The sequence below is a fragment of the Molothrus ater genome, chromosome 39 (genome assembly GCF_012460135.2).
Source record: "Molothrus ater isolate BHLD 08-10-18 breed brown headed cowbird chromosome 39, BPBGC_Mater_1.1, whole genome shotgun sequence".
Classification (NCBI taxonomy): domain Eukaryota; kingdom Metazoa; phylum Chordata; class Aves; order Passeriformes; family Icteridae; genus Molothrus; species Molothrus ater.
Genome location: NC_071666.1, coordinates 343,507 through 356,411, shown reverse-complemented (window position 1 = coordinate 356,411; position 12,905 = coordinate 343,507). Strand labels below are relative to the sequence as shown.

At 63.2% G+C, this 12,905-nt stretch overlaps 2 protein-coding genes across 2 annotated transcripts; both read right to left on the bottom strand.

Moving 5' to 3' along the window:
- Window positions 1–281: 281 nt before the first annotated feature.
- On the bottom strand, window positions 282–1,289 carry LOC129047078 (basic salivary proline-rich protein 1-like). The gene is made up of 2 exons (XM_054518186.1): window positions 1,084–1,289; window positions 282–997 (listed from the first exon to the last, which is right to left on the bottom strand). The coding sequence occupies exons 1-2, from the start codon at window positions 1,287–1,289 to the stop codon at window positions 685–687; spliced, it is 519 nt and encodes a 172-aa protein (XP_054374161.1). The 3' UTR covers window positions 282–684.
- MARK4 (microtubule affinity regulating kinase 4) lies at window positions 282–12,781 on the bottom strand. Its single transcript, XM_036405470.2, has 18 exons — window positions 12,577–12,781; window positions 10,703–10,927; window positions 9,847–9,900; window positions 9,686–9,734; window positions 9,057–9,122; window positions 8,405–8,475; window positions 8,153–8,209; window positions 7,089–7,325; window positions 6,046–6,165; window positions 5,166–5,265; window positions 4,980–5,089; window positions 4,365–4,524; window positions 3,730–3,992; window positions 3,222–3,313; window positions 2,681–2,959; window positions 2,126–2,205; window positions 1,460–1,504; window positions 282–1,357 (listed from the first exon to the last, which is right to left on the bottom strand). The coding sequence occupies exons 1-18, from the start codon at window positions 12,625–12,627 to the stop codon at window positions 1,293–1,295; spliced, it is 2,124 nt and encodes a 707-aa protein (XP_036261363.1). The 5' UTR covers window positions 12,628–12,781; the 3' UTR covers window positions 282–1,292.
- Between the last annotated feature and the right edge of the window lie 124 nt (window positions 12,782–12,905).

The following is a 12,905-nucleotide window of genomic DNA, read 5'->3' as shown; positions in this document are numbered from 1 at the left end:
ATGGCCATATAAGGGAATTTGTTTTGCCACGCCTAAAATGACCATATAAGGGTGGGCGCTGCCTTGGCCACTCCCCTTGAGTGACATCGGGGCCCCCACTCACCCCAAATTTCCCAAACTCCAAATTCCCCAAACCCCGCCCACCGTGGGACTCCCCCCCCCCCAAATCCCCCCTCCCCAATTCCCCCCTTCCGCAGCATGGGGACCCCCAAAACCCCTCCCCCAAATCCCCCAAATTCTGCCCCAAATTCCACCCCCCCCCCTCACACTCACACCATGGGTGGGGGTCCCGAGGTTTATTTTGGGGAGGGGGGGGGAGTTTGGGGGGGACAATTCAGGGCAGGAATAACTTAAAAATGGGGGAGGGGTCTCCGGGGGGGGAGGGGTCTGGGGGACGGGGCGGGGCCATATTTACATCTGTACAAGGTGGGGGAGGGGCTGCAGGTTATTACTGGGGGGTGGGGGTCCCCAAAATCTTGGCACCGAAATCTCGGACCCCCAAAGGCACCCCCGACCCCCCAAAAATGTCCTGGGGGGCGATCCCAGCGCCGCTGGTCCCAAATTTGGGGAGGGGTCCCGGGGCTGTTGAACCTATGGGGGGGTCCTGGGGGGTTCCTGGGGGTCCCAATCTGGTTCTTGGGGGGGTCCTGGGGGGTCCCGGGGGTCCTGATGCAGCTCCAGGTCTCATTCCTGGGGGGTCCCGGGAACTGCAGCCTTGGTGGTCCCAATCCAGTGCCGGGGGGGCCCGGTCTCGATCTTGGGGGGTCCTGGTCTCGTTCTGAGGGGGTTCTGGGGGGGGTCCTGATCCAGTTCTGGGGGTCCCAATGCAGCTTGGGGGGTCCTGATCGCATTCTTGGGGGTCCCGATCTTGTTCTTGGGGGGTCCTGGTCCAGTTCTGGGGGTCCCGGTCTCAATCTTGGGGGGTCCCGGGGGGGTCCTGGAGGTCCTGATCCAATTCCAGGGGTCCCGGTTTCCTTCTTGGGGGGTCCCAGTCCAGGTCTGGGGGTCCCGATCTGGTTCCAAGGGTCCCATTCTGGTCCCGGTCCGGTTCTGGGGGGGTCCTGGGTGGGGGTCCCAGTCCAGGTCTGGGGGTCCCCATCTTGATCTTGGGAGGTCCCGGCATGGGGGTCCCAGTCTCGATCTCGGGGGTCCCGATCCAGTTCCGGGGGTCCCGTTCTGGTCCCGGTCCGGTTCCGGGGGGGGTCCCGGGTGGGGGTCCCGGGCCCGGGGTGGGTGGGGGGTGTTGGGGGGGGGGGGTCCCGAAGGAGCCCCTCCCCCCTCCCCCCCATCCATCACAGCCCCCCCCCCTCGGAGCAGCCGGGGGGCGGCTTCCGCTTGATCCCCAGGTAGATGGCAACTGGGGGGGGGGGAGGGGACAGGTGAGTCTGGGGGGGCCTCGAGACCCCTCCCCAATTCCGGGGGGGTCCTCGAGGTGGGGGGGGGGAGGGGCAGCACCCACCTTGTGAGCGCAGGTCCCCCGATTCCCGCAGGTTCGTCTGTGACCCTGGGGAGGGGTGGGAAAAGTGGGGAGGGGGTCAAGGAGGGGCGGGACCCCCACAGGAAACGCCCCCCCCGCCCCAAAAAAATCCTCTCAAAAATTAAAAAAAAAAAAGAAGCTAGCAAAAATCTCAAAAAAATGCCACAAAAATGTAAAAGAAAAAAAAAACAAACCAAAAAAATAAAGAAAAAAATACCCTAAAAATCCAACCCCTTTCCCCTGCCAAAATCCCCCCAAAAATCCCCAAAATAACCCCCCCCCCCAAAAAAACCCCACAAAAATCCCCAAAAAAATCCCCCCCAGGAAACCCCAAAAAACCTCCCCCAAAATCCTAAAAAAATCGCACCAAATTCCCCCCCAAAAAAACCCTAAAAATTCCCCCCCAGGTAACCCCAAAATCCCCCCCAAAAAGTCCCAAAATTCACCCCCTGGGAAACTCCTAAAAAATCCCCCCAAAATCCCTAAAATCTCTCCCAGGAAACCCCAAAAAATCCCCAAAAAAATTTCCCAGCCCCAAAATCCCCCCAAAAAAATCTGGGACAGGTGTCCCCAGGTGTGTCCCAGGTGTCCCCAGGTGTGTCCCAGGTGTCCCCAGGTGTCCCCAGGTGTGTCCCAGGTGTCACTCACGGATTTTGGTGGCTCCGGGGCCGGGCGTGGCCGAGACGCAGCGATTGGAGCTCTGCCGGCGGGAGGGGTCAAGGGACACCCTGGGACAGGTGAGAGAACAGGTGAGGGACGGGTGTGCCTGGGTGTGTCTAATCTCTCCCCAGATGTGCCCAGGGGTATCCCAGGTGTGTCTGATCTCTCCCCAGATGTGCCCAGGTGTATCTCAGGTGTATCCCAGGTGTGCCCAGGTGTGTCTAATCTCTCCCCAGATGTGCCCAGGGGTATCCCAGGTGCATCTGATCTCTCCCCAGGTGTGCCCAGGTGTACCCAGGTGTATTCCAGGTGTACCCAGGTGTATCCCAGGTGTATCTCAGGTGTACCCAGGTGTACCCAGGTGTATCCCAGGCGTACCCAGGTGTATCCCAGGTGTGCCCCAGGTGTAGCCAGGTGTATCTCAGGTGTATCCCAGGTGTACTCAGGTGTATCTCAGCTGTATCTCAGCTGTATCCCAGGTGTATCCAGGTGTACCCAGGTGTGCCCCAGGTGTATCCCAGGTGTGTCCAGGTGTGCGCTCACCTGCGGCTCAGTTTCGAGGTGATCTTGCTCAGCAGCGTCGCCGTCGGGCGGGGCCGGGGGGAGGAGGCGGCGCTGGGGGGGGGAGGGGGCGAGGCGGGGGGAGGAGCTCCCGAGGCCCCGCCCCCCCGGCGGCTCCCGGTTCCGGTTCCGGCCCCACCCCCTCCGTGGAAGGTGCTGCGGGCGGAGCAGCCCCGGGCCAGGTGCGCCAGGTGAGCCCCGCCCAGGTGAGCCCCGCCCAGGGAGTGGCTGGAGGGGGAGGGCGGGGGGCGGGACGGGAGGCTGGGGAGAGAGGTGTGACGTCATCGGTGACGTCAGAGGTGATGTCACGCGGGCGGCATCACAAGTGACGTCACACACAGGTGACGTCACAGGTGATGTCACACACAGGTGACACCAAAGGTGACCCCACCCACAGGTGACCCCACCCCCCAGCCCCATACTGGGAGGGGCACGGGTGGGACTGGGGTAATTTTGGGTGAATTTAAGTTGATTTTGGGATGGATTTTGGGGTATTTCAGGTGTGCCCAGGTGTGGCACTCACCTGTCCTTGCCGTTGGGCAGCAGCAGGTGCCGCTCGCCCCCCGAGCACACGTAGGTGTTCCTGCGGCCCATCACGCTGGGGGGCACGTGGGGCTGGGGGCACACGGGGGCACCTGGGCTCACCTGGGCTCACCCCACAGGCACAGGTGCCCCCCCAGGTATTCCCCAGGTGTGCCCAGGTATCTCCCCAGGTGTGCCCAGGAGCTCTCCCAGCCCCTCCAGAGGTTCCCAGGTGCCTCCAGGTGTGCCCAGGTATCCCCAGTTGCCCTCCAGGTGCGCCCAGGTGCCCCCCGAGGTATTCCTACCCGCCCAGGTGTGCCCCCAGGTGTGCCCAGGTGTGCCCCCAGGTGTGCCCCCAGGTGTGCCCCCAGGTGTGCCCAGGTGTGCCCAGGTGTGCCCACCTGTCTGTCCAGGTGTGCCCCCAGGTGTGCCCAGGTGTGCCCCCAGGTGTGCCCAGGTGTGCCCCCAGGTGTGCCCAGGTGTGCCCAGGTGTGCCCAGGTGTGCCCACCTGTCCGTCCAGGTGTGATCTCTCGGGGATCTCGGCCTTGTTGGGGTTGTGGGCGCTGCTGACCAAGGGGCTGCAGGGAGGGGGGAGGGGCGGCCCGGCCCCTCCCCCACCTCCCCCGCCCCTCCCCCCTCCTCCTCCTCCTCCGGAGCCCCTCCTGGGGGGCGGGGCCACGCCCCCGGCCACGCCCAGCTCCGAGGAGGGGGGAGGGGCGGCCGAGGGGGGGCTGCGGCGGGGGGGAGGGGCGGCCGAGGGGGCGGGGCCACCTGCGGGGTCACAGAGAGGTCACGGAGGGGTCACACCCCCCCAGGACCCCCCAATGATCCAAAATATCCCAAAATGTCCCCAGTTCCCCCCAATGTCCCCCAATGTCCCCAATCCCCCCAAAATTTCCCCAATCCCCCCAATCCCCCCCAATCCCCCCAATGTCCCCCAATGTCCCCAATGTCCCCAATCCCCCCAATGTCCCCGATGTCCCCAATCCCCCCAATGTCCCCAATCCCCCCAATGTCCCCAATGTCCCAAATCCCCCCAAAATTTCCCCAATGTCCCCAATCCCCCCAATGTCCCCAATCCCCCCAATGTCCCCGATGTCCCCGATGTCCCCGATGTCCCCGATGTCCCCCAGTGTCACTCACAGAAGTCGCTGTGCCGCCGCTGCCGGTGGTGGCCGCCCCCGCGCTGTCCCTTGCCGTGGGATGTCCCCGACGATGTCCCCGACTTGGTGGCACCGTTGGGAGCCTCGGCCGAGCCCCGGGGCCGGGACAGGGACAGGGACAGCGAGGTGCCACCCTCGGGCTGTCACCAACGGGGTCACAGCGTCATCAATGTCCCCACAATGTCCCCACAATGTCCCCAGTGGCCCAAATGTCCCCAATCCCCCCAATGTCCCCAATGTCCCCAGTGTCCCCAATCCCCCGATCTCCCCCAGTGTCCCCAGTGTCCCCAATCCCCTCAATACCCTCAATGTCCCCAATCCCCCTGATCTCCCCCAATGCCCCCAATGTTCCCCAGTGTCCCCACTGTCCCCAGTGTCCCCAATCCCCCCAATGTCCCAAATCCCCCCAATGTCCCCAATGTCCCCAATCTCCTGGATCTCCCCCAATGTCCCAAATCCCCTCAATCCCCCCAATGTCCCCAATCCCCCTGATCTCCCCCAGTGTTCCCAGTGTCCCCAATGCCCCCCAGTGTCCCCAATCCCCCCAGTGTCCCCAGTGCTCCCAATGTCCCCCAGTGTCCCCAGTGTCACCCACCTCTCCCCGCCGGCCCAGCAGCAGGTACGTGGCCGTCACCTCGTTGTACTTGTGGGTGCTCAGCGCCTCCTTGATCTCCTCCCTGGTGTAGCCCATGCCCACCATCACCTCTGCGGGGACACGGCGGTGTCACCGACGGCCCCCGGGGTGTCCCCGAGGTGCCACCTGTCCCCGTGTCCCCCTCACCGATGCGTTTGGTGTCCCCAAAGTCCTCCTGGGGCTCCGTGTAGGGCGTCAGCTCGTCGCCCTCGTAGCCGATGTTGATCCACTTGTCCTTCATGATTTGCTGTTGGGGGACACGGGGGACATTTGGGGGGCATTAGAGGGATTGGGGACATTGGGGACATTTGGGATATTGGGGACATTGGGGACATTGGGGACACAGGTGGCAGAGGGGTGACAGGGGTGGCAAAAGGGGGACACAGCAGGGAAAAGGGGACTCAGGTGCCACCACAGGGGACAGGGACAAAGCCCATCAAAGCCACCCCAAACCACCCCAAAATCTCTGCCAGGACCCCCCCAGACTGCCCCAAATCCACACCAGGACCCCCCAAACCCCCAAAAATGCCCCCAAACCCCTCAAAACCTTCCCAGGACCTCTCAAAACCACCCCAAAACTCCGCAAGCTGTCCCAAAACCTCCTCTAACCCCCTCAAACTGCCCCAAGTGCCCCCGAAACTGCCCCAAACCTCCCCAAATCTCTTTTGGGGACCCCAATACCTCGAGGGTGCAGCGCTTGGCGGGGTCGAGTGGCGCAGGATGTTCTCACAGCCCCAAATCCCCCCAAAACCGCCCCAAATCCCTTTCAGGACCCACAAACCACCGCAAACTACCCCAAATCCCCCCCAAATCACCCCCGATCCGCCCCAAATCTGTGTTGGGGACCCCCAAACCCGCCCTGTACCTCGAGGGTGCAGCGCTTGGCGGGGTTGAGCACCAGGAAGCGGCGCATGATGTTCTCGCAGCCCCAAATCCCCCCAAAACCGCCCCAAATCACCCCCAAACCGCCCCAAATCCCTTTCAGGACCCCCAAACCGCCCCAAATGCCCCCCGAACCGCCCCGTACCTCGAGGGTGCAGCGCTTGGCGGGGTTGAGCACCAGGAAGCGGCGCAGGATGTTCTCGCAGTCCGTGGACATGTAGAAGGGCACGCGGTATTTGCCCCGCAGCACCCGCTCCCGCAGCTCCTGGGGGGGCACACGGGGTCACCGGGGTCACCCGGGGTCAGCTGGGGGCAGTCAGGGTCAGTTGGGGACATGGGGGATGCCTGGGGTCACTGGGGTCACTCAGGGTCAGCCATGGACACAGGGGTCACGTGGGGTCACGTGGGGTCAGTCAGGGTCAGCTGGGTCAGTTGGGGTCACTCAGGGTCACGGAGGGCACCCGGGGTCAGTTGGGGTCAGCTGAGGTCAGTCAGGGTCAGTGACCACGCAATGACCGGGAGGTGACCAAACAGTGACCAGGAGATGACCACAGGTGACAATGACCACAGGTGACAATGACCACAGGTGACAATCACCTCCAGGCCACGCCCACCAGAGTGACCACTGACCCGGTGGGACCTCAGGGGTCACAGGAGGTGGCTGAGGAGGGTCAGAACCGAGTGACCACGCAATGACCACGCAATGACCGGGAGGTGACCACGCAGTGACCAAACAGTGCCAGGAGGTGACCAGAAGGTGACCACGGGTGACAATCGCCTCCAGGCCACGCCCACCAGAGTGACCACTGACCAGCTGACCCCTGGGGGGAGCTCTGAGGTCATGGGGGGTAGGTGAGGAGCATCAGAACCAGGTGACCACGCAGTGACCACGCAATGACCACGCAGTGACCACGCAATGACCGGGAGGTGACCACGCAGTGACCACGCAGTGACCACGCAGTGACCACGCAATGACCAGGAGGTGACCACAGGTGACAGGAGGTGCTGGTCACCTCCAGACCACGCCCACCAGAGTGACCAGACCCTGTGGGACCTCTGGGGTCACAGGGAGGTGGCTGAGGAGGGTCAGAACCGAGCGACCACGCCATGACCACGCAACGATCGCGCGGTGACCGGGAGGCGACAGCGAGTGAGCGAACAGTGACCAGGAGGTGACCGCGCGGTCACCTTGAGGTTGTGGCCGTCGAAGGGCAGCGAGCCGCTGACCAGCGTGTACAGGATGACCCCCAGGCTCCAGATGTCCACCTCGGGCCCGTCGTACTTCTTGCCCTGGAAGAGCTCGGGGGCGGCGTACGGGGGCGAGCCGCAGAACGTGTCCAGCTTGGAGCCGCGCGAGAACTCGTTGCTGAAGCCGAAATCCGCGATCTTGATGTTGGCGTCGGCGTCCAGCAGCAGGTTCTCGGCCTGGGGGCGTTTGGGGACATCATCAGGGACGTGGGGACATCGGTAGGGTCACAGGGACACTGGGATGGGGACACTGGGATGGGGACACAGGGACATTGGGATGGGGACACTGGGATGGGGACACTGGGACACTGGGATGGGGACACTGGGATGGGGACACTGGGACACTGGGATGGGGACACAGGGACATTGGGATGGGGACATTGGGATGGGGACACAGGGACATTGGGATCTTGATGTTGGCGTCAGTGTCCAGCAGCAGGTTCTCGGCCTGGGGACGTTTGGGGACATCAGTGGGGTCACGGGGACATTGGGACAGGAACGGGGCCATGGGGACAGGGATGCTGCCAGAGGGACACTGGGATGGGGACACAGGGACATTGGGATCTTGGTGTCAGTGTCCGGCAGCAGGTTCTCGGCCTGGGGACGTTTGGGGACATTGGTGGGGACAATGACATTGAGGACATTGTCACAGCAATGGGGACATTGGGACAGGGGCACTGGGATGGGATCTCAGTGTTGGTGTTGGTGTCCAGCAGAAGGTTCTCGGCTTGGGGACATGGGGACATCGGAGGGGACAGGGACATTGGGACAGGAATGGGGACACCACCAGAGGGACAGGGACATTGGGACAGGAACAGGGACATTGGGATGGGGACACTGGGATGGACATGGGCACAGGGACACAGTGACACCAGGATGGACACAGGGACGGGGACACCAGGACAGGGACACCGGGATGGACACGGGGACACCAGGACGGACACAGGGACGGGGACACCAGGACGGACACGTGGTGCCACCCCCGTGTCCCCACCCTGTCCCACCTTGAGGTCCCTGTGCACGATGTTCTTCTGGTGGCAGTAGTGCACGGCCGAGACGATCTGGGGACAGAGGTGGCACTGTCACCACGGGTCCCCACAGTGTCCCCAACCCCCCCGCCCCAGGATGTCCCCAACCCTTCACAGATGTCCCCAAAACTCTCCAGAGTGTCCCCAACCCATCTTGATGTCCCCAACCCCTCGGAGATGTCCCCAAACCCCCTCAGGATGTCCCCAACCCGTCCCCGATGTCCCCACCTGTCTGAACTTGGCCCGCGCCTCCTTCTCCTTCATCCTCCCGTGGGACACCAGGTAATCGAACACCTCACCTGGGGGGGGACACACCTGGGTCAGGACGCGCCAAAAAAACCCCAAAAATCCCCAAAAAACATCCCAAAATATCATCCAAAATATCCCCCCAAAAATCCCAAAACATTCACAAAACATCGTCTCAAACATCCCAGAAAATATCCCCCACCCCAAAAAAAAACCCCCAATCCCCTTGGTCCCCGTGACCCTCCCGTGGGACACCAGGTGATGAACGCCTCACCTGGGGGATCTCGGTGTCCCCAGGTGTCCCCAGGTGTCCCTCAGGATGTCCCCAAAGCCCCCTCAGGTGTCCCCCAGGTGTCCCCTCACCTGCGCGGGCGTACTCCATGACCAGGTACAGCGTCTCCTCCGTCCCCAGGTGTCCCCCAGGTGTCCCCAGGTAGGGACCTCAGTGTCCCCACATGTCCCCAGGTGTCCCCAGTGCCCCTCCAGGTGTCCCCAATGCTCCCCCAGGTCCCCCCCAGGTGTCAGTCTCGCTGTCCCCAAGTGTCCCCAATGCTCCCCAGGTGTCCCCAGGTGTCCCCAGGTGTCAGTCTCAGCATCCCCCATGTCCCCCAGGTGTCCCCAGGTGTCCCCTCACCTGCGCTGGCGTACTCCATGACCAGGTACAGCGTCTTCTCCGTCTCGATCACCTCAAACAGCTTCACTGCAATGGGGGGGGGGGCACAGGGGGGCATGGGGACCCCTCCCCAAATTACACAGACCTCCCCCCCCCGGAACCCCTCCCCAAATTACACAGACCTCCCCCCCCCAGGACCCCTCCCCAAATTACACAGACCCCCCCCCCCGGGACCCCTCCCCACCCCTGGGACCCCTCCCCAAATTACACAGACCTCCCCACCCCCGGGACCCCTCCCCACATTCCAGACCCCTCCCCATTTGAGGACCCCCCCCCCATTTTGGGGAATCCTCCTCAAATCTGGGACCCCTCCCCACCCCCAGGACCCCTCCCCTCCCCAAATTTGGGGGCAGATGGGGGCATCGGGACCCCTCCCCAAATTCTGGGACCCCTCCCCACTCCCAGGACTCCTCTCCAATTCCAGGGACCCCTCTCCATTTCCAGGACGCCATTTTTGGGACCCCTCCCCATTTTGGGGACCCCTCCCCATTTTGGGGATCCGTCCTCAATTCCAAGGACCCCTCCCCATTTCCAGGACCCCATTTTTGGGATCCTTCCCCATTTTGGGGACCCCTCCCCGTTTCTCTCACCGATATTGGGGTGGTTCAGCCCCTTCATGATCCGAACTTCCCGAAAAAGCTGAGGAGGGGGGAAAAAGGGTCAGGGGGGAGCTGGAGACCCCTCCCCAAATGAGGAGACCCCTCCTCAAACGGGGAGACCCCTCCCCAAACCCCCCGGGACCCCTCCCCACCTTCTGCAGGCTGGTGGGGTTCAGCTGGGTCTTGTCGATGATTTTGATGGCGACCTGAAAGTGGGGAGGGGGCGCTGAGGGGACCCCTCCCCAAATTCACCTGGGATCCCCTGAGACCCCTCCCCAAATTCAGCTGAGATCCCCCCCCAAATAACCTGAGACCCCTCCCCAAATTCCCCTGAGACCCTCCTGGGACCCCCAAATCCCCCCCTGAGCCCCCTCCCCAAATGCCTGAGCCCCCTCCCATCACCCCGAGCCTTCTCGAACCACCCCAAATCCCCCTCCCACCGCCCCAAATCCCCCCCAAATCCCTCCCAAACCCCCTCAAATCGCCCCTGAGCCCCCTCCCACAACCCTCAATCACCTCACAGCCCCCTCCTGTCACCCCAAATCCCCCCCAGAGCCCCCTGCCCACCTCTCTGCCCGTCAGCACATTCCGGGCCAGCCTGGCCTTGGCCAAGTCGCCCTCGCCGACGGTGCCCCAAATCCCCCCAAAATCCCCCCAAAACCCCCTCAAATCCCCGTCTAGCCCCCTCCCCAAATGCGTGAGCCCCCTGCCCACCTCTCTGCCCGTCAGGACGTGCCGGGCCAGCCTGGCCTTGGCCAAGTTGCCCTCGCCGACGGTGCCCCAAATCCCCCCAAAACCACCCCCAAATCCCCCCCGAGACCCTTCCCCAGCCCCCAGAGCCCCCCAGAGCCCCCTGCCCACCTCTCTGCCCGTCAGCACGTGCCGGGCCAGCTTGACCTTGGCAAGGTTGCCCTCACCGATGGTGCCCCAAATCCCCCCAAATCCCCCCAAAATCCCCCCAAATCCCCCCCGAGACCCCTCCCCAGCCCCCCAGAGCCCCCTGCCCACCTCTCTGCCCGTCAGCACGTGCCGGGCCAGCTTGACCTTGGCGAAGTTGCCCTTGCCGATGGTGCGCAGCAGCCGGTAGTTGCCCACGTGGGGAGGGGGCTCCTCGGACCCCCCCCCCAGGGAGTTCCTGCCCCCCCGGCCTGGGGGAGGGGCGGCTCCGGACCCCCGCCCGGTCCAGCCCCCCCCGCCGGGCTTGTCGGGGCGGGCGCTGCCCCCCGGGCCCAGCTGGGAGGGGGGGGAAACAGGGGTGAGACCCCTCCCCAAATTAGCACAGTGAGGCATTCACCCCATTATCATCACAGTGGGACCCCTCCCCAAATTAGCACAGTGAGGCATTCACCCCATTGTCATCACAGTGGGACCCCTCCCCAAATTAGCACAGTGAGGCATTCACCCCATTATCATCACAGTGAGACCCCTCCCCAAATTAGCACAGTGAGGCATTCACCCCATTGTCATCACAGTGGGACCCCTCCCCAAATTAGCACAGTGAGGCATTCACCCCATTGTCATCACAGTGAGACCCCTCCCCAAATTAGCACAGTGAGACATTCACCCCGATTGTCATGGTGGGACCCCTCCCCAAATTAGCACAGTGAGACATTCACCCCGATTGTCATGGTGGGACCCCTCCCCAAATTAGCACAGTGAGACATTCACCCCATTGTCACAGTGAGACCCCTCCCCAAATTAGCACAGTCCCCAAATATCACAGTGGGACCCCTCCCCAAATTAGCACAGTGAGGCATTCACCCCATTATCATCACAGTGAGACCCCCCCCCCAAATTAGCACAGTGAGACATTCACCCCATTATCATCACAGTGAGACCCCTCCCCAAATTATCACTCTGAGCACCCCCCGGGCCCAGCTGGGGGGGGGAAAACATTGGTGAGACCCCTCCCCAAATTATCACAGTCCCCAAATATCACAGTGGGACCCCTCCCCAAATTAGCACAGTGAGACATTCACCCCAAATATCACAGTGAGACCCTTCCCTAAATTATGGGGTTAACCCTGAGAACACCCTGAATTATCACAGTGAGACCCTCACTCAAATTATCACATTAAGACCCTCATACAAAATATCACAGGGAGACCCCCACCAAAAATATGACAGTGAGACCCCTCCCCAAATTATGGGGTCAGCCCTGAGAACCCCCTGAAACATGACAGTGAGACCCCTCCCCGATTTAACACCACTATGAGACCCTCGTACAAAATATCACAGTGAGACCCCCACTCGAATAAATATCACAGTGAGACCTCTCCCCAAATTAACGGCACCGTGAGACCCCCACACAAATTATGCGATCACCCAAATATCACAGTGGGACCCCTCCCCAAATTAATGTCACAGTGAGACCCCCACCCGAATTATGGGGTCATCCTGGCCCCCCCCCAAAATAATCTCAAGGGGGTGAGACCCCCACCCAAATTACAGCAGGGGCAAGACCCTCCCCCAGAGTCCCAAAAAGCTCCCCAAAATCCCTGAGACCCCTCCCCAAAACCCCTCAGACCCTCCAAAATCGCAGAGTGGGACCCCAAACCCCTCCCGGCGCCCCCCGATGCCCCCAGACCCCTCTCGGTACCCCCCAAACCCCTCCCGGTACCCACCCTCCCTCACCCCTTCCTTCCCCATCCCCTCCCGGTGCCCCCCGGTTCCCCCCAGACCTCTCCCGGTACCCCGTGGTACCGACCCAGCCCTTCCCGGTGCCCCCCGGTGCCCCCAGACCCCTCCCGTTCCCCACCCACCCTCACCCGTTCCCTCTCCATCCCCTCCCGGTGCGCCCTCGGTACCCCCCAGACCCCTCCCGGTCCCTCCCGGTTCCCCCCCCGCCCTCAGGCCTACGCCCGTTCCCGCCTCACCCTCACCGTGTCCGCGTTCCGCTCGTTGCCCGCCGCCAGGGCGGAGCGCGAGGACATGGTCCCGGCCCGGGGGGGGGCACCGGGGGGGGGCACCGGGGGGCACCGGAAGGGGCGGTCCCGCTGCCGGGGGGGGGGGGGTCCCGTTCCCGTTGCCGTTACCGGGGGGGCCGGGCCGGGGCGGCCATGGCGGCCATGGCGCCGGAACCGGAAGCGGGGCGGCGACAGAGTGGGCGGGGTTCTGACCGTAAAAGGAGAATGGTTCTGAGGGGTTGGTCACGCCCACGGAGGGGAGCGTGGCCAATCAGGAGGCGGCGTTGCGGCATGGAGACAGATGG

Coding starts and splice junctions, on each gene's coding strand:
- LOC129047078 (XM_054518186.1), bottom strand. CDS start 1,289: ATGGGGGGGAGGGGGGAGGGGCTCCTTCGGGACCCCCCCCCCCCAACA. Junction 998..1,083: donor CAAGATGGGGACCCCCAGAC/CTGGACTGGGAC, acceptor GGACCCCCAGAC/CTGGACTGGGACCCCCCAAG.
- MARK4 (XM_036405470.2), bottom strand. CDS start 12,627: ATGTCCTCGCGCTCCGCCCTGGCGGCGGGCAACGAGCGGAACGCGGAC. Junction 8,210..8,404: donor CGCGGGCCAAGTTCAGACAG/GTGGGGACATCG, acceptor CTCTGTCCCCAG/ATCGTCTCGGCCGTGCACTA. Junction 4,525..4,979: donor TGCTGGGCCGGCGGGGAGAG/GTGGGTGACACT, acceptor CGTTGGTGACAG/CCCGAGGGTGGCACCTCGCT.